The sequence below is a fragment of the Narcine bancroftii genome, chromosome 2 (assembly GCF_036971445.1).
Source record: "Narcine bancroftii isolate sNarBan1 chromosome 2, sNarBan1.hap1, whole genome shotgun sequence".
NCBI lineage: Eukaryota > Metazoa > Chordata > Chondrichthyes > Torpediniformes > Narcinidae > Narcine > Narcine bancroftii.
Window position 1 is genome coordinate 278,250,301 of NC_091470.1, and position 23,512 is coordinate 278,273,812.

Here is a 23,512-nt window from a genome sequence, read left to right on the forward strand (position 1 = left end):
CACCTCTTACCAGCTAGGAGGGACCCAGTCTTTTCCAGATGAAGCAGCAATTCACTTGTACTTCTTAATATTCCGTATTCACAGTGTGGTCTCTTGCACTGGAAAAACCAAGGGCAGATTGGGTTATTGTTGTATGGAGCATCAGCAATCAATTGCAGAAGTGACCCCAGGCCTGTTACTTTGATTCAACATCTCATTTCCATTCTGACCTACTATCTCCAGCCTGTACTGTTAAATTGAAGCCCAAAGCAAGGTCAAAAAACAATATGTCATCTTGCGTCTGGGCAAGTTGCAGTTTACAAGCCTCGACATTGAACTGTCCATTATTTCACTCTATCAGAGAAGTTCCTATTGCTCCACTTAACAACCTCCCCCACTTTCCTTGCCTCCTTGGCCGACTTGTTTCTTTTCTTCTCAGTTCTGATGAAGGGTTCAAAAGCTGAAATGCATCCTGACCTGTTTTCTTGGCATTAATTCAAAACCTTCATTCATGATCAAGTTCAACTCTTCCAAATATTTGTTCACATATTATTATCATTTATCCATTGACTGTTCTACTCATTCCTAAGCTTTCAATTTACTCAATCATGTGTTTGAATTCTGCAACTCTTCCTCCTAATTTTCTTCCAGCCTCATAAGCTTTCTGCACTCTCCTTCCATCTCGGACACTTTTTAAAAATCATCTAATATTCCCTTCATATATATATATATATACATCCTTCTTCACTCCATCACTGGCAGATTAGTGCTCGTCAACACTTTTTTTTTCCCCCTAAACCTCTCAATCTTATTTGATCTTTAAAATACATCTATTTGGTTCAGGCTACATGTAATGCAATTATGTCTGCTTTGCAGCATAGGAATCCTTTTCTAAATGATAATGCAAGTGTTATGAGTTTGTGATGAGATTGGCAATTGTGCTATCTTGATATCTCTTCTTGGCTTTGTATATTACTCTCCCAGAAATAAATTTACCTAAGCAGTATTACCACATACATATAAAGGTGCTATTTTACCTTATAAAATACCTTAAAAACTTTTTCAGTGTTCTCCACTTCCAGCACTGTTTTTTCTCTTTTCCTGTCTGTCCTTCTCTATCACTTATCTTTTTCTATTTACACCTCCTCCAGCTAGATCACCCCATCTGCTTACACCACGATGCCTTATAGTCTCTCTTGGTCTGAACTTCAAGGACATTTCCTTTCTACTTTATGGTGCTCTTTGCAAGTCACAAAGTTTGATTTCTATCTTTCCTACGTTCTGATGAAAGATCAGCAAGGTGGAATTTTAATTATATCTTACTATATTGTGTCCTCTATAATGTTTGGGACAAAAACTTTTTTTTTCCTCTTTATTTGTCTCTGTGCTCCACATTTTTACATTTGTGATTAAAGCACACATTCCAGATTTTATTCAAGGTTATTTGTATACATTTTGGTTTGAGCAAGTAGAATTACAGCACTTTTTATACACAGTTTCCCTATTTCAGGGCACCATAATGTTTGGGACATGTGACTTCACAGGTGTTGGTGATTATTCAGATATGTTTAAATGTTTCATTGGTGTAGGTAAGAGAGAGCTAGGCTTGCTTCTAAGCTTTTGATCACCTTTTGAAGTCTGTCGTTGCAACTTATTAGGACTAGAGTTGTGCCAATGAAAGTTAAAGAAGCCATTCTGAAAAACAAGAATAAAACAGCAAGAGACATCACCCAAACCTTAGGATTACCAAAATCAACTATTTGGAACATCATTAAGAAACAACGTACCGGTGAGTTTAGTAATCATAACGGGATTGGTAAACCAAGGAAAACCTCCACTGCTGGTGACAAAAATTCTCATTGTAAGGAAGAAAATATCCCCCAAATACCTGCCCCAGATCAGAAACATTCTTCAGGAGGAAAGTGTCTACGTGTCAATGACTACTATCCACAGAAGACTTCATGAACAGAAATAGATTACATTACAAGATGCAAACCACTCGTTTGCCACAGAAACAAGATGGCCTGATTACATTGTGCCATGAAGTATTTAAAAGAGCCTGCAGAGGTGTGGAAAAATGTCCTTTGGACAGATGAGACCAAGATCAACTTGTATCAGAGCTGTGGCATAAGCAAAGTGTGATGGTGTAAAGGAACTGCCCAAGATCCAAAGCACAGCACTTTTATCTGTGAAACATGGTGGTGGGGTGTTATGGCCTGGGCATGCATGGCTATCAAAGTACTGATGCACTTATCTTTATTGATGATTTAACTGTTAATAGCAGTAGCAAAATTAATTTTGAGGTGTATAGAAGCATCTTGTCTGCTCAAGTTCAAGCAAATACATCCAACCTTGTGACAGCACTTCATTCTACTTCATCTCAAACATAGTGAAAAACACAAAGGAGATTTTCAAAGCTAAAATCTGAAAAAAAAAATTGACTGGCCAAGTTAGTCACCCGATCTAAATCCATTTGATCATGCCTTCCATATGCTAAAGAGAAAACCTAAGTGGATAAGCCCTCAAAACAAGCAAGAGCTGATGATTGCTGTAGCAGGGGCCTGGCAGAGCAGTTACCAGAGAAGATACTCAGCACCTGGTGATGTCTATGAATCACAGACTTCAAGCAATCATTGCATGCAAGGAACATGCAACAAATTGTTAAACATGACTACATTAACAGACATATCATTGATATGTCCCAAATATTATGGTGCATTGAAATGAGGGGACTATGTGTAATTTCTACATGATCAAACCAAAATATATGCAAATAACCTTGATTAAAGCCTGTAATGTGCACTTTAATGACAGTGTGAACAGTTTGATTACAAATTTAAAACTGTGGAGCACAGGGGCAAATAAAGGAAAAAAGTATCTATCCCAAACATTATGGAGGGCACCGTAGATGCTACCTGATCTGAGGAATTTACACCATTTAACTATGATTTCTGATATTTTACTGTATGGTTCAACATTTACAGTAATTTCTCTAAGCACATTACTAAATAGGTTTCTGTTTACAGGAGCCTCGATCTTGGGAGAATGAAATCCAATATTAGAACGTCACTTCACCTTACTGTGAACACAGTGGAACTGAGAGTTTTAAAGAAATAATGCATGGAACAAAGAATCATGCAAGTTTAAAGAACTTCCTTCATCCATTCATGTCCAGCAGATAATGAAAGCTGTCTGCTGAGAGATCAAATATGCTCAATATGAATCTTTAAATTATTTAAAACACAACTTGATAGATATTTACCCATACATAGCCTAAATACAAGAAAAAAATATCTACAGCAGGAATCCAATCATGGTACTTAGAGATTTATTTTATAAGGTCATCAATCACCAGCACCTCAATAAACACAAAAAAAACCACTTGCTTGTACCAAGCAACTCAAATTACTGGACAGGAGGTATCCAGTCAGAATCGATATGAAGTTCATTACAGCTTTGCTTCAAAGCAATAAACTCATGACTCATGAGAGACTGGACTACGTGAAAATAAAGCAGGTATTGAATAACCTTCATGAGGCACATAAATTAACTCCATTCAGAATTATAAAATTTAAACTCCTAAATAACAACCAAATTGCAAATGATTAGAAAAACTAATGCATATTCTCATACAAGCAGGAAAAGACCAATGGAGAAACTTTATTAAATGTGTGATTATTCAGTGAAATGTGGATATTGTTTGCATACTGTGCAATATTTTCCATTCTTGAACACATCCTATATACATTAAAACATCATTTGTAATGCCCAAGCATTTTAATATATTAATTGAAACTAGCTGCAGTTCTCTGTTGGGAGTTACTTTATTTGAGTAACAATTAGGCAGATGTAAAGAGCCAAAGACAAGATGAAATTCAGAAGCAATTTTGTTAGTGTATTCTTGGTAATTAATAAATAGGTTTTAATAGACACCATCCCAGATCCAAGGCATGATTACATAAACCTGCTTATCGTATATCCAATTTTTCTTGGAAATAACATCTCAATTAGCAGATTATTTGTGAGAGAAATTAACCAACAGTTTCCTTACACATCAGCATTCAAAAAGATTGTTAGTGACAGGAAAATTTAATAAATGATGGCTATATTCTAAAAGTCAATACTTATACTCAGCAGTCATTGCTCATCTCTTCTGAGCTAGCTGCCTGGCAGGTGCTGGGTGGTATGAACACAGATGGGTCTCTAATCCCCAACTGGAGATCAAAAAAGCGTGTGGAGCTTGTTACATTGTAGCTCTTGGTGTAAGTTTCTTGAACCGGATAGCAGTCCTTTACTGTGTAAACTCCAACCCATGTTTCAACTGTGGAAAATAAGCAGAAATACAAAAATATAAAAGTTGCCTGACATAATTGTTTTTAATTTTAGAGATACAGCCCAGTTACAGGCCCTTCTGGCTCACATGCCCATATGACTAAATAACCTACAAACTCAGTACACCTTTGGAAAGTGGGAGGAAACTGGAGCACCTGCAGGAAAGACAGTTAGTCACAGAGAGAACGTACAAACTCCTTACAGGCAACACTAGATTCGAACCTGGATTGCTTGCACCGTAATAGCATTGTGCTAACTGCTACGCTAAACATGATACCCAATATTTCAGAAATGTAATTGTGCCTTATAAAAAACAGGAAATATTAACCCAAAATAAAATGATGATCAAAATCTGGATGTGTAAATAGAATTTGACACTCCTGAATCATCTCAGATAAAACATACATGTTCTATCTGGCTGGTGCAAAATGGATTGAAGATGAAGAAGGATTGAGAGATGCCAGAAGAATAGGAAAGCAAAGCATGGGAATACACAAATGGCATAAGGAAAAAAAATTGGTAGGTATGATATTCTCACTAAAGACACACTTTCCTGATAAAGCTATGTGATACAAATATATACACAACAATAAAGGTATTATTTATAAGTGAAAGTAAGAGGTGGAGAAAGACCAAGTTAGAAACATCTGCATGCAGGAAAAGGAACAAATGTTTTGGGACTGGACCATTTCTGGATTTGGGAAAGGTATCTATCTCTTTCTACATAGAATGCCTGAACTACAGAGTGTTTTGATTATTTTGATTCTACTTCAGTTTTCCATCCTCTACAATTGCTAATTTATTGGCATTATTCAAGAACACATATCCCTTTAACCACCCTCCTTACCTCAAGTACATTCTCCTGCCCTCGGAAAGAATTCAGACTATCCCCCTCATAAATTTATAATCCTCTATAAGGTCATCCCTCAGCAAAGGACTCTCATGTCTAACAACAAATACATTTAAAATTTGAGCAGAGGTAAAGAGCAGGACATCCAAATCTTGAGCCCCCTGAATGTCAAGGTGCACTGAGGCAACCGAAAGTTAAGCATGTGTCATGGCCTAGCGTATCCTCTATAATGTTTGGGACAAAGACATTTTTTTCCTTCATTTTTCTCTGATTACAAATTTAAAACTGTGGAGCACAAACAATTCACATGTGATTAAAGTGCACATTCCAGATTTTATTCAAAGTTATTTGTATACATTTTGGTTTGACCATGTAGAAATTAGAGCACTTTTTACACATAGTTCCCCCATTTCAGGGTACCATAATGTTTGGGACATTTGGCTTCAAAAGTGTTGGTGATTTCTCATGAATGTTTAATTGTTTCACTGGTGCAGGTAAAAGAGAGCTAGGCTTGCTTCTAAGCTTTTGATCACCTTGAAGTCTGTAGTTGCAACTTTTCAATACGAGGACCAGAGTTGTGCCAATGAAAGTCAAAGAAGCCATTGAGCTGACTCCTGCCCCTATTTCTTGTGTTCTTTGTAATCACAATATGGGAATCAGCCAGTGATGGGAGAATGGTTGCAGAACTCGTGCATAGCATATACATCAAGAACAGATGACAGGCAATGTGATTTGATTGCTGCATCAGAAGAATACTTAATTTGGATGTGAATGATTACATGTTGTTTTGTGAAAGTCCAGAAAAAAAAAACACATTGTAGTTCCTGGAGATAAATGACAGAATAGTGTCATCCTAGGTGGGGTAGGATTCTCCATAAGGTCCATTTAGAATGATGTATAAAATTATTTTTCTAACTTTCAAGACAGAAAAATGTCAACAATTTTAATATCCATGCTTTTTTCTCTCCAAGGATTCTAAAATATTTCCATCCCACACATAATTTCTAAAGGAGATATTCTTACACCACAATGGCTAATTACTTAAAAGAATGAAAGAGGTTATCATACAAGGAGTGTTTGACAGTTCTTGGTCTGTATTCATTGGAATTAGGAGAAAAGGGGAGGATCTCATTGAAGCATTTTGAATGTTGAAAGATATGGACAGAGTAGATGTTGATAGGTTGTTTTCCATGGTGGAAGAGTCCAGGACAAGACATCACAACTTCAGATTAAAGAGCGTCTGCTTTAGAACAGAGATACATAGGAATTTCTTCAGCCAGAAGGTGGTAAATTTATGGAATTTGTTGCGACAGGCAGATGTGCAGGTCAGGTCATTGGATGTATTTGAGGCAGAGATTAATAGGTTCTTGAATAGCCAGGATATCAAAGGTTGTGGGGAGAAAGCTGGCCAGTGTGGATGAGTGGGAAAATTGATCAGCTCATGACTGAATGGCAGTGCAGACTCAATGGGCTGAATAGCCTATTTCTGCTCCTATGTCTTATGGTCTAATGCTGGAGACAAAGTGAAGCCGTTACTAAATTCCCTGCATCGGAGAAAAATCTAAACTACCCATGAAATGGGAAAGTTTGGAAATGTAGTTGAAGGGATTAGAAGCAACCATGTTAAGCAGTCCTCCATTACCAGGCTTCCAAACAGTATACCACCAGTCTTGTTTGGCAACCATTCAATTTTCAAGAAGTGCAATGCCAAGACCAGTCATAAAATGCAACTTACCATCACTAAATGAGCATTTTATGAGTCTAAAAATATTGTTCCAAGTGGATCATTTGTAATTTCAACATTCAATCTAAAATTTTGAATTCATCCTGAGAGAATGTCAAATCCCAACACTGCAAATACTGTAAAAACTTTGGTTCCAAACAGCCACACAATTCTAATTCCAAGGTTTTCACAGCAAAATGTCAAAATAAAATTCTTATATCAGACAGAAAGTAGAATACATGTAAATTCTATTTGTATAGTACAAATGATTTATTTAGTTTAAATATTTACAAAACAAGCAGAACTGTACAAAGTTTGAAATCAAAATCTATTTTGGACGGACATTGACATATCCCAGCTTTTGCCAACAGCTAGATGAAAGATCATTTATTTACATGCCGATTTAAATTATCTTCCACTGCACTCTCATTTTTAGGAAATGTTGTTGGATCCAGAAGTCAAAAAGTATATTCAAAAATTGAAAATGTACACAGAAAAATGGGATACAAAATAGAATTCTAGTCAATTTACATTCTGGATGTTTCAGTCCATGCACATATGCGCAAGTTCATTCTGATTTGTAAAAACAATGAACAAAATTATGATCTTTTATGCCACATTTGTCCTGAATAATAACATACATTTTAAAATATTTATCTTTGAGATTGAGGGGTGTTTTAAAGGCTTATAAAACCATGAAGGGCACAGATAAAGTAAAATCATAGGCTTTGTTTTCCAGGCTAGGGAATCTAAAGAGTAGAAGGCATAGATTTAAGGTTATATTTTTAAGTTAAATTTAGACATACAAGCCCATGCCACCCAATTAACCTACAACCCCATATGTTTTGAAGGGCGAGAGGAAACTGGAGTACCAGAGAAAACTCATACGGACATGGGAAGAAAGTACAAACTCCTTACAGACAGCACAGGATTCGAACCTGGATCTCTGGCGCTAACCGTGGGGAAAGATTCAAAATGGAGCTGAGGGGCTCTTTCTTCACCAGAGATCTGAATAAGCTGCCAGAGAAAGCATGAACAATTATAACTTTCAAAAGGCATTTAAACAGGTCCAATGGATAGGAAAAATTCAGAGGGATAAGGAATGAACTCATGCATATGAGACTTGCTTGGTCATAAAAAAGGCGATGAATCAGCATACAGGAGGGAGATTGAAAACTTGGCTGAATGGTGCACCAACAACAACCTTGCCCTCAATGTTACCAAAACTAAGGAGCTGATTGTTGACTTCAGGAAGGGGAAAGCAGAGGTAAACAATCCAGTGATCATTGGGGGAAATCAGAGGTGAGAGGGTGAGCAAATTTAAATTCACGTGAGTCACCATCTCAGAGGATCTTTCCTGGACTGAGCACACTAATGCCATTGTGAAGAAAGCATGTTAGCACCTCTATTTCCTCAGGTGTTTGTGGAGATTTGTTATGACACCAGACACCCTGGAAAATTTCTATAGATGTGTGGAGGAGAGTGTGCTGATCAGATGCATCATGGTCTATTCCCACGAACGTAGAACTCTCTAAAAGGTAGTGGACACAACCTTGGACATCACAAGCAAAACCCTACCCACCATCGAGATCATCTATAGGGAACGCTGCCATCTGAGAGCAGCAGCAATCATCAAGGATCCACAGCACCCAGCACATGCTTTGTTCTTGGTGTTACCATCAGGAAAAAGGTATAGGTGCTCCAAGACTCACCACCAGGTTCAGCTGCTACCCCTCCACAACAAACTCAATCATTTAGGGACTCTTTAGCACTTTATTGATTATTTTTATCTATTCTCTCTGAATTGTAGTTTGTTTACATTTCATTATATGTTTACAGTCCTTTATTTGTTTACATGTTTAAGTTGTGTACAGATTTTTTTTGCACTACCAATAAGTAGTAATTCTGCCTTGCCTTCAGGGAAAAGAATCTCAGGGTTGTATGTGATATCATTATGTACTCTGGCAATAAATCTGAAATCACAGGCAAGTGGGGCATAAGTGCCCATTTCCATCCTGTAGAATTCTATGACTCTAAATCTTGTATCATTTTATATTGACACATAGAATACTACTGTACTTACATTTACGAGCAGGTTTTCTATCTGACCACTCTTGAACCTCAATCTGGTCTCCTGGGCCACCAATGCTGTAATGATCTTCATAGGTAGAATTATCAGGAATATCATATGGGTCCCATGGCTGAAGAAGAGGCAGTTTGGAACACTGCTTTGTCACTTGCTCGATCTTGAAAAGGACTGGGTTTTTAAACAAATAAATGTATTCATAAAATCTAGAAGAAGAAAAAAGTAAAAATATCAATACCTTTCCAACCAAGTAATCCAACTCACATATATAAAAGCCAAAAATTGGGGATGCTGGAAATCTCACATTAAAAACACAAAATTATGCAGATACACAACAGGTCAGTCACCATTCACAGAGAAAAAGAGTTTCCGTTTTAGATCAATACATTTTCATCAACCTGAAAAATTTATTTTAGTTTTGCACCTCATCTGTCTTGATGAGCATATTCAGCATTTTATGTCTATTGTACTTAAATACTCAATTTAGATGAGTCATCAAAGCAGAATCATTTCCCTTCAATAGTGTCAACTGCTACACATCATGAGAACACAAAAAAGAGCAGGAGATCTGTCAAGCAGAATCTGCCCTTTCTGAATCTATGCTACATTTGCTCGATAGAACAATTTCTATTCAGATGTCTTGCTATTTCTTCCTCAAAGATTTTCAAGTATTTCACTGACTACAGATGTTAAGCTAACTGCTCTATAGTTAGTTAAACTATCTTTTGCCTACATTCTTTTTTTTTTAAAAAACAGAACTGTGACAATTTCAAACTTCCAATCCACTGGGACCTGCCCAGGTTATTTTAGTAAACAATCATAAATGCCTTTTCTGTAACGTTTGCCATTTCTTTCAACACCCTGGGCTGCATTCCATCAGGACCATGAGACATCTATATTTAGGCCCACTAGTTTGCTCAGCATTACATCTTTAGTGATAACTATTCAAGGTCCTCACCTTCCATCAAATCCATGATATCTCTCTGTGGCTTTTAAGACAAGACTTCCACCATGAATACATTCACAAAATAAGCATTCAAAGCCTTGGTAATTTTCTCAGAATTCTTTGGTTTTAAAGCTTCATTTATCTCCCTGGATTTTCATATAGTTAGCAATCTGGTTCTGGTATTGTTCAGGTTCAGTCCATCTAAATGAAATAGCCCTTTTTCTCTAATATTGATGTCAATGCTCCATGAAATTAAATTCATCCATCCTTCACCAATTTATGTGCCAGCAATTCATCACTCTACCATCAAGACCTCTTTTCAATCCTTACCCATGTACCTTGCTCACAGTGTCAGGATCGTCACCTTCACATTCCAAGTTCCTTCTGGCACAGAGGAAACATTAATCATCCTGCCACTGCATAGCAAAAGAACCTTTGGGTTTCTTTCTCTTGCTTGCAGGAAACAGTATCCATAACTATACTGTCCCTCAATATAGCTAGAGATATTCTTTATAACCTTCCCAATTTGTATAGCTTTACATACTACAATGTCAGAGTTAGTTTGCTCATCACTGTCAGTCCTACACATATCCATGAGAGCCCAAGGACTTCAAATCTATTGGACAAGTGCAAGAACATGTCCCTGTAATACAATTTCTTGGATCCCTGCAGCAGCCTCAATTGAGTTGCATTCTCCTGTCCCTTACCACAGGTCAATTTCAAAGTATTCAAGTAGTATGACCAGCCTCTGGATTGAAGGAGCTATGAAAGTTTTGAGTCTTTTAGAAAAGAAAAATCAACTAATTTACTCAATATTAAATATTTTGAGCCATAAAGCATTGAAAATTCTCTAAAAGCAAAATATTCTTACAATCATATCAACATCTTTAATGAACCTAACAGAAAAGCAGCGCAATTGTTAAATAGGGGAAGACTGAGTGGTTCTGAATTTCAAAGGGAAATGTCAACATGCAACCTCAGCAGGTGATTGGAGGAGTAAATCAGATGCTCATCCTTTTTTTTTAAAATTTTTTTATTTTTCACACCATAAATCACATTAGCCATGATATACACTATTTCTTTTCACACATATACAGTGACTTTTTCTCCCCCCCCCCCCCCTTTCCTCCCAAACCATCCCCCCACCCCCCCCCTCTCATCCATTTTAGGTATACAATCTAGGTTGCATTAAGCCAGTCAGACAATGTTGTCATTCAACAAAATTACACCAGAAATTCTACTGAGTCCATTCTTTTCTTTCCTTCTCCTTCCATCAACTTAGGTAATGTTTGTCCCCGGTAGGTTTTCGCTATTGTATTTAATGTAAGGCTCCTATACTTGTTCGAATATTTCAATATTATTTCTTAACCAATATGTTATTTTTTCTAATGGAATACATTTATTCATTTAAATTTGGTAGTTTCTTCCTTTTAATTTGGTTATGTGTTCCATTAATATTTAAAGACATATAGTTCAGCGTAGCCCTTTTATATTTTGTTTATCTTCTCTTTCCGTTTTTCCATCATTACCTTTCCTCCTTTTCCATTTCTGTTTTCTTATTTTCAACTCTTTATAAGACAACATTCCTACAACATCTAACATTTTCCTTATTCTCCTATTTCTATCTTATTTATCCCCAATCTCCCCTTCACCTCCTGAGTTGTCCTTTATCCCTTGTCGGACAACCACATCTCCCCTCTCCATTTGGATTTGCGAATCCACTCGCAAGCGTCAACTGATTTTGCAGTGACCGCTATTTCCCCCCACCCCGCCTCCCCCAGAAAAGATTTCACTTTTCATATGTCACAAAGGTCCCTCTTTTAATTCCCTCCTTATTCTCTCTATTCCATTACCTTCCCTTATTAATTCTTGTCTATACTATCTATATTTTCCTCTAAGTACAGATACATTCATGTATGCTCATTGTCTCTATTCACTCTTATACCTTTTTACCTGCATACATATCAATCGTGATCATTTTTACTCTCATTACCCGTCTTCATCCCTCAGTCTATTTTTGTCTTTACCCACATACATATCAGTCGTGATCATTTTAACTCTCATTACCCGTCTTCCTCCCTCAGTCTATTTTTGTAATTGTTCTGCAAATTTTCGTGCTTCTTCTGGATCCGAGAATAGTCTGTTTTGTTGTCCTGGAATAAATATTTTCAATACCGCTGGATGCTTTAGTATAAATTTATACCCTTTCTTCCATAAAATCGCCTTTGCTGTATTGAACTCTTTTCTCTTCTTTAGGAGTTCAAAACTTATATCTGGATAAATGAAGATTTTTTGCCCTTTATACTCCAGTGGTTTGTTGCCCTCTCTTACTTTTTCCATTGTCTTCTCCAGTACCTTTTCTCTTGTAGTATATCTTAGGAATTTTACTACAATAGATCTTGGTTTTTGTTGTGGTTGTGGTTTAGAGGCCAATACTCTATGTGCCCTTTCTATTTCCATTTCATGCTGTAGTTCTGGACATCCTAGGGTCTTAGGGATCCACTCTTTTATAAACTCCCTCATATTCTTGCCTTCTTCATCTTCCTTAAGGCCCACTATCTTTATGTTATTTCTTCTGTTATGGTTTTCCATTGTATCTATTTTTTGAGCTAGTAGTTCTTGTGTCTCTTTAGTTTTTTTATTAGATTTCTCCAATTTCTTTTTTAAGTCTTCTACCTCCATTTCTGCTGCTACTGCCCGCTCTTCCATCTTGTCCATTTTTTTTCCCATTTCTGTTAAGGTCATCTCCATTTTAATTATTTTCTCCTCTGTGTTGTTTATTCTTTTTCTTAAATCCTTAAATTCCTGTGTTTGCCATTCTTTAAATGACTCCATGTATCCTTTAATAAGAGCAAGTATATCCTTTACCTTGCCTATCTTTTCTTCTTCTATTTCACCATACTCTTCCTCTTCTTCTTCCTCTGGGTTGACCATCTGTTGTTTCTTTGTTGCCCTTTCCTCCTCTTCTATCTTGTTTCTATTGTCTTCTGTGGTCTCTTCTTGCTGCAGGTGTTCTGCAGCTGTCGTTGCCGGCTGTGGAGATCGACTCCCCAGCTGGTCCCCCCTCCCGTCGGTGTGTTTTTTTTCATTCGCATCGCGCCGCGAAACTTCGCGCATGCGCGGTTGCGCACTTTTGCTCGGCTCTGCGAGCCATTTTTGTAGTCCATTATTTACCGACCTGAGGGAGCGGGTTTCTCTCTCCGCAGCGGGCCTCTTCGGACAGGTAAGGCCTTCACCTTTTTCCTCCTTTGTCTTCTCTTCCTCTCTTCTTACCGTTGCTTTCGACTTTTCTTTTTTTGTCGCCATCTTCTTTCCACCTTTATACTCACTTTTCTGTAACTTTTATTTCTGTGCCTTTGTGTTTTCTCTTGTTTTTCCCGACTTTTCTGGAGAGGGCTGGAGTTCACCGTCCGGCCACTACTCCATCGCGTGACTCCTCCCCAGATGCTCATCCTTAGAGCAAGGAGATCTGATGACAGGATCCAGTAACCCCTACTAAACTGTATAGGGTCTTATTCAGAATGAATCTAAACTCTAATTATACTTATTGAGAAATACACAGTTCGTCAGTAAGGAACTTCACCTAGGTCTTTGGCTCCCACTTGAAAGCAGTACCCAATGTATGACTGTAACCTGACGCATTATCTATGGGCAAAATCAGGGCGTAGATCCTATTAGAGATGACATTTCTCCCGCACGCATGAAACAGCCTCCCGCAATTTTGGGGAAGGCATATACTTTTAAACGAAACGCCCTCGGGCTTATTATAGGTGAGAATCACCTTATTACACTCACAGCTACCCTTGAAAAGGGTTTAATGGCGGCTGCCGGGCCATTAAAGAATGGAGGCCCGAAGACTGTGAAACGGCTCCAAGGACCGTGCAGAGCGAGGGATTGCACCTACTTTTTGCAGGGGATGTGGCCTTTCTTCTCATCCAGGATCCGGATGCGCTGGTTCTGCCCATCATACGACATCAGCACTCGACTGTTCCTGCCCGTGCCGTGATCGTACACGACGGCCCTGCCTTCCCATTGCTGCGGGGCCTGGCACGGCTGAGGCTGAATGGGCACCTGGGGATGAGAGATACGAGCAGGGCGAACGGCGCAGCAGACGACCATTAACCAAACACAGAACCACACCGAACCGTCGACCGCCACCAGCCGGCCGTTCCCCATGGTCCTTCGAGATGTGCACGTGACGCGCATGGGGCCAAAGGGCGGGAGGAGGGGCGGCGGCTGGCCGTGACGTAAGCGCCGGCAGGAGCGCCCACCTGAGTCCAGTCAACCTCAGCACCTGAAGGTCGACCTCTGAACTCTTGCAGTCGTGAGGGGAGGTGAGCGGCAAATTCATTCCCTTCTTCCCTCCCGAGTAAGAACGATTTGTTTGCGGAATTTCCATGGAAAGATCAGAAACGTTTATATCCCCAGCAAAGCTGAAGAGGGAGGTTGGAGGAGGTGATGGATTTCAAGATTCCATGTTTTAATCATACTCATAGTGTCATATTATATGAAATTTCTTTTTTGCCTCTGCAAGGCAGTCAGATTTGCCACTGGCAGGGATTGCCTAAGTGCCTCTTACAGTCAGAGAGAAAGAGAGAAGCAAAAGAGAGTGTCCCCCCAAAGTCACCAAATGTCCATAGATTCGCCTCCAGTGCTTCAGCAGCTACATGGTCCAGTCCAAATCACTGGCAAGCCAAGCTTCAGATCCGAACCACCGACACGGTGAGGGACCCTTCAGCCCCCTTGGCACCTCCTCGCATCCTGGTTCCCCTCCAGCCAGTTCGAGCCCGTCTCCTGCAGTCCACAGCCTGGCTCGTCTCCTGACAGCAGTCTCCAGTAGCCCACGGCTTCCGCGGGTTCCCCGCCTCCAGTCGCCAGCATCCCGCCACATGCTCTGATCCCTCAGCTGCAGAGCCCCCTCACTGCTCCACTGCCATGGTCATCGTCCCCATGTGTCATTTCCTCCTCTTCTCATTCTCAGATGGGGGGGGGGGGGGGTGATCTTCCTGTCCTCTGGTGTCCTGCTCCAGTCCTCTGCCTCCCTGGAGTCTGCAGTCCCTCGTGGGTCCTGCTGATTAATAGGTGCCACTACCTTGGGTGCAGTCCCACAGTCGCAGGGTTTCAGATAAAACCACCATCGGCTCCCTCAACAGGCCGTTCAAAGCCCTCACTTCTCGCAGGTCCACACCAGCGGCAGCGCTGCTGCTACACTAGCTCCGGCAGCGCTGCTATCTTTCAATTGTTTTTGTAATTTTCTGTAATCCGTCTTTAAACCAGTTTCAAACAGTGAAGATCAAAAGTGGTCATTTAAAAAAAATTAAATCCCAAGATGCAGTTCCTTTTAACGAGGAAGGGTAACTTTTCAGAGATATTTAGGATTGGAAGGTGAACCTTCTGAATCCTGGTTGCCATTCTGTAGGAAGGTTGAGATTGCTCTGGACAGGGTGCAGAGGAGATTCACCAAAGGTTGTCTGAGTTGGAATGTTTCAGTCATGAGGAAAGACTTGATAGGTTGGTTTCTTTGGAGTGGAGAGTGGAGTTGATCTGATTTCAGTGTTTACAATCAGAGACAGGGTAGATAATGAGGCACTCAGAAGACTGTTTTGCTGAAATCTGGAGCCACAAATGACCTGCTGGAGGAACTCACTCAGAGAAAAATAATGATCAACATTTTGGCCAGGAAATCTTCTCTCCCAAGATACATTTACTGGGTCATTACTATCACTCTTATTTTGTGTTTTATGTTGTCTTTATAAATTCATCCAGAAGGGTCCTCATCTGAATTGATGTATGTCATGATTGGCAAGTGTCGTGACTTATGAGATGCGGAATGTGGTATGCATTATGGAAGGTCATATGATCCCTCCATCTGGAATATGGTGGGAATGTGGATTACGGAGGGGCATGTGACCTCTCCATTTGAAACCTGATCGGAAGTCACCTCAACTGCCAATCAAGGTCAAGCCTTGGTCATTGGCCCCTTTAACTGTGCCGGACTCTTCAGCTGATGTCACTATAAAGTGCACCACATATGAGTCATCTTCCTCTTTCTCTTCTGGGATGAACCCAAGCTTCACTCCAGGTTGGGAACCATGGGTTATGCTGGAGGATTGTTGCTAAGATGTGTCCAGATTTGGGTTGGGAACTGTTGTATTGTGTGCCAAGTGTCCCTAGTTTAGTTACATGAGAGCCGTGCCTTCCCAGGATACAAGGGGTGGTGGGTATTGTATGTTGTAACTTGATTGTAAAGATTTCTACCCATGACTAGTTAGTGAGTGTGTATATGCATGTGTCTCTTTTACTCCTGTTGAGACTCCCCTACACATGTAAATAAAACACTACTGTTCAATAAGCTGCATTCAAACTCATTACTCTTGGTTGAACCATTTTCACACATAACATACATGGAATAAGGGATTTTCCTGAGAGGAATATATTAGTGAGGCTGGGACATCTTTATTTGGATAGAAAAGGCTGAGGTGAGATTTGATAGTTACATAAAAAGTTAGGGGACTTTACTGAGTGGATATGAAAGGCTGATTCTTTTGCTGGGGGGGGGGATAAAGAATTAGAGATCACAAGAACAAAATAAAGATGAAGGGAATTAAGAGTAACATGAGTCATAAGAAGGGGGTGAAGGTGATACACTCACAACATTTAAGAACAGACATATACCTGCCACCACAACCAAAGTAACAGACCTCAACAACTACCACCCAGTTGCATTGGCCTCAGCTATCATGAAATGCTTCGTGCGTCTGGTAATGGAGCATATAAAGTGAACTTCCCAGAGACACTGGACCCATTTTAATTCACCTCCAGATGGAATCGTTCCACTGACAATGCTTTAGCCTTGTCCCTGCCCTCTGTCCTGACCTACCTTGAGAATGACAGCTCATACGCCTGGCTGCTGTTCATTGACTTCAGCTTGGCATTTAAAATGATCATACCTCAGAGGCCGGTGGAGAAGCTGTCTTCTCTGGGACTCAACACCCCTCTCTGTATCTGGATTCTGGACTTCTAACTGAAATCCAGAATCCGGTTTGGCAGCCGAACATTGAACACCAGCATGCTGAGCATTGATGCACCTCAGGGCTGTATGCGCAGCCCACTCCTGTTCACACTACTGACCCATGACTGCACCGCCAGATTCAGCTTCAACAGTCATCAAGTTTGCAGATGACATAACAGTAGTTGGCTTCATTCGTGATAATGATGAGCCTCTCTTTCAATCTTTTTTATTGAGTTTTATAGAACAAGCACATATTGTATAGAGAACACAAGGTTACCAAATATATTTCCAAAAATGAAACCGTAGCAAAATGCCCCTCCCCATACAATGTTGTCAGAATGACAAAAAAGAAAAAAACCCAAAAGAACTCTAACCCCCTACCAAAAAAAACCTGGGATGTTTTGATATAAAATTAAAGGTAGTATAATTCTTCTGAATCCATAAAACATTCCTAACTGAAGGAAAAACCATGTACATAAATAAATACATTAAATTATCAAGATAAACAAATTTAATGAGCATGAAAATAGTCCATAAAAGAACTCCAATTTTATGAAAATTAGTGTTACCATACAATGCAGAACACCTGATCTTTTCTAAATTAAGGCAAGACATGACATGACATGAGTATTAGTGGGTGGAACAGGATCTTTCCATCCAAGTAGGAGAGCTCTTTGTGCCATGAGTTGTAAATAGCATGATTTGGCAATCAGATTAAGAAAATAGCATGTTAATATCATCTAAAATTCAAAACAAAGCTGTTAAAGGAATAGGTTCGAGATTAATATGTAATATTATTGACAAAACACAAAAAAAATCTTCCTCCAATAAGGTTCAAGAACTCGCCAAGACCAGAATGTATGTATCAAGGTTGCTTCCCTGTCATTATATCTGTCACATCGGGGATTTAGATTAGGAAATATAATGGATAATTTGTCTTTAGACATACAAGTCCAATGTACAACCAGGGTCGGTGCCAGAATGTATGTTGGGAGAGGGATTAGTGTGTTGGGGGGCTCATCCAGCAGCAGGGTGGGGGAATGCTAGCTGGGACCTACCTGTCAATGGTGGGGGGGAACCTGATATTAAAACCAAATGCCCCTCTGATGTGGGACAGGAGGGAGCTCTTTTTATTGCGTCAAGGATCACTAGATGCTATGATGCTTGATGCGCGCTAGTGATGGAGCCGGGGTGGGTGGAAAGTTTCTAGCATGTGTCAACCTCGACGCTAGTAATGCAGGAGGGAGTGGGGGTGGGTGTCTGACGGCCAACGATGGCCGTGAGGGTATGGGGGGGGCGCAGCACCTCATTTGGGAGCAATGGCCGTGGATGCCCCTGCTTGGTGCTGACCCTGTGTACAACATTGAACTGAATAAGAGAATGTCATACACATAATGAAGAAGTGTTAACTAATTTAAGAATCAAATCCCAATTTTTGTCTGAGATAGAAAACTATAGATCATGCTCCCATGCTCTTTTAATCTTTTTGAGGGAAACCTGATGCGATTTTGAAAGTTTATCATATATAAACGTTATTAAACCCTTCTGGGAGGGTTGTAATTTGAAAATTACATCCAGCATGTTAGATTCACAAGTCATGGGAAAATTTGGAAATTGAACCTGTAAAAAATTTCTGATCTGAAAGTATCAAAAAAAATGTGAATTTGGTTAATTAAACTTTGCTGATATCTGTTCATGAGATAACTGTCAACAAACAAATCTCAAAAACACTGAATACCATTATTATACCAATTGACATATCAAATCATATAAAGAAGGAGGAAATACATAATTAGATGATATAAAACTTGATAAGGAAAAACTTTCTAAATTAAAAAAAAATCCTGAATTCATATCTTTCATTAATGCCATCAATTGTTTAGCCATTTTAGTCCTCACTACTGATTTTGGAGATTTGTCTAATAATGGATCAAAACAACAATTTAAATCACCTCCTATCATAATTTTTTCATATGTCTGATTTAAATTAAGAAAAGAATCCAACATAAATTCCTCATCATCTATATTAGGAGCATAAATATTAATTTAAGTCCAACACAAAAATTTTTTTACAATTAACAATCAAAAGTCTATCAACTGACTCAATAACTGATTCTAATTTAAAAGATAAGTTTTTATTAATCAAAATAGCTACTCCTCTTACTTTTGAATTAAACGAAGATGCTATAACTTGTTCAACCCAATCTTTTTAATTTCTGATGTTCCTTCTCAGTCAAATTTGTCTCTTGCAAAATAGCAACATCAACCTTTGATTTTTTAATGTACGCCAGTACTTTTTATCTTAATCAGATTATTAAGACCGTTAACATTAAAAGTAGCAAAATTTAAATTAGCCATCATTACAAAACGTTTCAATAACCACCTCACCACACATGGTGAAGCACCTCCCTATGGCAACCACACAAAAAGGTCCAAAGGTTGTCCTCAAAGAGAAAAGAAAAGAAAGAAACCCCATATGTAAAAAACCCAAACAAAATAAAACTGTACTACAGCATTACCCACCCTCCCTCAATTATACGGGAGTGACCAATGCCACAAAGTGGCAAATGACTTCGGAAGGATCAGCAGCCAACCACCTCCCCCAAACAGAACAAAAAAAAATAATGAACAAATCATTTCAAGTATGATATGATTCCTCCAAGTCTCTATTGACTTGATCATCATCAATATCAATCAACTGCTGAGATTCCTTCTCTAGCCTTCCATTCTTCCTCTTTGGAATGAGAACAGGCTGTTGAAGAAACCTTTCTTGACTTTCCATCTGTTTATTATCCAGTACAGAATTAGCACATGTAAGAGCTTCAACATCATCACTAAAAAACTGAGATTGAATGTCTCCATGAAAAAACTTTAATTACAGCAGAAGAACGGAAGGCTTTAGGTGAATTAAATTCTTTACGATGTTTAATAACAGTTTGACTCAAATCAGCATAAAAAAGACTATCATTTTTAACTACCAAAGGGCCTTGATTGTTTCTCACATTCTGAACAGCAACTCTTAAGATCAATTCTCTATCTTGATAGCGTAAAACATCTAATCAGGATAGAACGTGGAGCTTTACCTGGAAGAGGTTTCCTTCTTATCGCTCTATTTGGAAAATATTCTTCCCCCAAAACTTCAGGAATCCACTTTTGAAAACATTGAACCAGATCCGGACCTTCAAAATCCTCCGGGAGACCAACAATTTTAACATTATTCCTTCGACTTTGATTCTCCAAGGCATCTATTTTCTTCAGGGGAGGTGTCTCTCCACATCTTCTCCCTATGCCATCACACCCCTCCCCCCTCACCAATATGATTGCCCAGTAATAGTATCTAAAATTTGGCAATGCCAAGCCTCCATTCCTTTTAGATCTCTGCAAATGAAGGTTATTCAGCCAATTTCATTTGTTTTTCCAAATTTAGGAAGATATAATAGAGTCAAGGGAATCAAAAAAGTGACTTGGGGATGAAGACTGGAATTGCATAAAAAAAGGTATAAAGGTTTGAGTAAAATAATAATTTTAATAGAGTTAATACTAATGAAATAGAGAAAGGTGAACATCTGGACAAGGTCTGCTTAATTTGTTTTAATAAATTAAGAACATTTTTTAAAAATAAATGTTTATGGTTTTTGATGACTATAATTCCTAGGTAAGCAAACTGATTCTTAACAACCTTAAAAGGGATATTGGGCAACAATGATGAGTCACACTACAGAGGTGGAAAATCTTGTGAAATGGTGCAAAAATAACAACTTGAGAGGACCAGGGTCAATCACACTCCATTACACATAAACAGCTCAGTAGTGGCAAGAGTGGAGAGCACCAAGTTTGTCGGAATCCACTTAAGAAGTGACCTATCCTGGGTACACATCTCCTCACTTCACATGAAGGTGCAGCGGTGACTTAGAAGGCTGAGGTGAGCAAAGATACTAGTGACCATTCTATCAACTTTCTACAGGAGCTCTTGCAAGAGTTTTCTGACTGGCTGCATCACAGTGTGGTACAGTTGCTATAGAGAATTGGATTAGAGGTCCATCCAAAAGCAGGAGAGAGGATCACTGGGGTCTCCCTTCCCCCCACCATTGATGTGATTTACTGATTAATGTTTTAAGAGGGATGGCAAAAATCAGGGAGGATTTTCCCCTACCACCTTGAACACAGCATCTTCCAGCTATTCTATTAGGAAAAGATCCAGGAGGATTAGAGCCAGAACCACCAAGCTGAGGAATAGCTTCTTCCACGGCCAGTGAGACTTCTGAATGATTGTTGAATAGCTAAAACAACCCTTCATGACTCTACTAAATATTAATAATATTTATTTTAATATATGTGTGTATATATATTTTGTGCATATGCATAGTTTATCAAATGTGTGTTATGTCTGTATGTGTGTTTGCACTGTTCTGCACCATGGACCGGAGAATGCTATTTCTTTGGGTTATACTTGGACAATTGGATGATAAATAAACTTGAACTTGAACTCAATAGAAGGTTATGGGCTGAGTGCTGGAAAATTAGATGAAATTTGGATTTCAGTTTTCCTGATATTAACTGAAATTACTCAAGCATTGAAGACTGTGGAGACGGGGTGGCAGATTTTTTTCATTGTGCCCAGGAGAGCTTTTTGATGTAATTTGTGGATAAACTGAAGGAAGGAGAATTACTGGACTTTATCTTGGGGAATAAAGCTAGGGAACTGGAGGGAGGGTCAGTGGGAATCATTTTGGGAATTGCAGTGATAATCATATCTTTCAAAGTTGATGGGGATGGAACAGTAATAGAGGTCTTAAATTGGTGGAAAGCCTATTTCATTCTAGTGCCATTGAGAAGAAGAAACAGAAGAGACGACATTACAGCATGGTGACCATGGCAGCAGACCAGCAAGGGGCTCAGCTACACAGGCTGCAGGTAAATTGTTCTCAGGGAACCCACACAGGCTGCAGGCTGCTGGAGACTGGTTCATGTGAACCAGGTATCAGAACTGAGGTTCAAGAGAGTGTTGAGAGCAAGAAGGGTCCTGAAGGATCTCAGGCGCTGAAGGCTGGCTTATCGTGTTAGAGATTAGGATCTGGAGCTTGGGCTGATGATGCAGCTGCTGATGCTGTGAGAGCATTGGAGGCAAATCCAGTGACTGAAGGGACTCCCTTTGATTCTCTTTCTCTAAGGTTCGCCAGGCAACTAATGGTGACTCTTTGTCTGCCCTGTGGCAGGCAGAAGGCAATTTTGTGATATGTTCTGTAGTATTACATGACATTAAAGGAATCTTGATCTTCATGAACAGAAGAAAAGATCAAGCAAAGATATATTGGAAGCATTTACTTGTAGGCAAATCTATATTTCTCATTCAAATGAGAAATAACAAGAGTTGAAAGTCAACATATTCCTGGAAGGGTGAAAGTCAAGGGTATCAAGTAGAAGGATCCCTGGATATCAAGGATTACTGAGGGTTGAATAAAGATAATAAAAAAGCATATAACAGGTATAGTGAATTAATGATGAGAAAGGCCCATTAAGAATATAAAGTGCAGTGAGGTGTTCTAAAAAGAAAAGAGGGGGCCATGAGAAATCATTGGGATCCAGTATTAAGGTAACCCTGAAGGCATCCAATAAGTCCAGTGAGGATAGTCTTGCTGGATTGTCCAGGAGGCTATTTCCTGAAAGTGGCAATACAGATAGTCAGGGTGGTTGAGGGGTTTGGATAGGATAAATGCAAAAATGCTTTTTCCACTGAGATTGGGTGAGACAGAGACAAGGGAACAGGATGGAAGGTGAAATATTTAAGGGGAACTTTAAGTTGAACTTCACTCAGAGGGAGGTGGGAGTGCTGAACAAGCTACCAGTAGAGGTGATGGATGCAGATTCGATTTTAACATTTAAGAGATATTTGGATAGGTAACATGGATGGGTACAGGTCAATGGGACTAGGCAGAAAAAGAGTTTGGCGTTTTCTATGGATTTTAACTGGACAAATGTTCGTGAGACCACATGGCATTTTGAATGTAATTTTGGACATCTGCAAGAAGGAGGTCATGAAGATCAATGGTGGTAAATGTCACATATACAGATGGGTACAGATGAACATGATGGGCCAAAAGATCTGTTTCTGTGCTTGGAGCCTCTTATCAATTGTAACTTTACCCCTCTCCTTATTTCCCTGCAGATACAACTTTTCTCTCTTGCATAACCACCAATTTCCCTTTGAATTTTCTGCAAATCCTGACAAAAAGGGGAAATTTACATTTGTCATTTAATCTACTTATAAATCTCTGGAATGTGGGAGCACATTAGAGCTCCTTAAAAACGCACGCAGTCTCAGGCAAAACCTGGAAACTCTGGAGATAAGGATGGAAATTAAGTCATTGGGCACTGCTGCACCACTGAAAGATGCTACACTTATTTTTAACATTTCTAATTTTTAATGTAATACTCCTATCACCTTATTGATTGAGCAACATTTGTTAATAAGTTTTGTTAATCAATGGATAATGCCACACACATTACAATGCTGTGTTGAACATGTATGAAATGAGCAACAACTCCCAATTCAGGATTCATTGCTTGCTTAAGTTTCCCGCATC

At 39.2% G+C, this 23,512-nt stretch overlaps 1 protein-coding gene across 1 annotated transcript; it reads right to left on the reverse strand.

Moving 5' to 3' along the window:
• Nucleotides 1–3,285: 3,285 nt before the first annotated feature.
• epdr1 (ependymin related 1) lies at nt 3,286–14,137 on the reverse strand. Its single transcript, XM_069921066.1, has 3 exons — nt 13,821–14,137; nt 8,968–9,176; nt 3,286–4,300 (listed from the first exon to the last, which is right to left on the reverse strand). Exons 1-3 carry the CDS (start codon nt 14,120–14,122, stop codon nt 4,110–4,112), a joined length of 702 nt encoding a protein of 233 aa, XP_069777167.1. The 5' UTR covers nt 14,123–14,137; the 3' UTR covers nt 3,286–4,109.
• Between the last annotated feature and the right edge of the window lie 9,375 nt (nt 14,138–23,512).

What these genes read in the sequence shown, in the direction of transcription:
- epdr1 (XM_069921066.1), bottom strand. Translation starts at nt 14,122, where the DNA reads ATGCGCGTCACGTGCACATCTCGAAGGACCATGGGGAACGGCCGGCTG. An exon ending in GGCCACATCCCCTGCAAAAA is followed by an intron (nt 9,177 to 13,820) that starts GTAGGTGCAATC and finishes TTCTTCTTCTAG; the next exon opens with ATTTTATGAATACATTTATT. An exon ending in TAGAAAACCTGCTCGTAAAT is followed by an intron (nt 4,301 to 8,967) that starts GTAAGTACAGTA and finishes TATTTTCCACAG; the next exon opens with TTGAAACATGGGTTGGAGTT.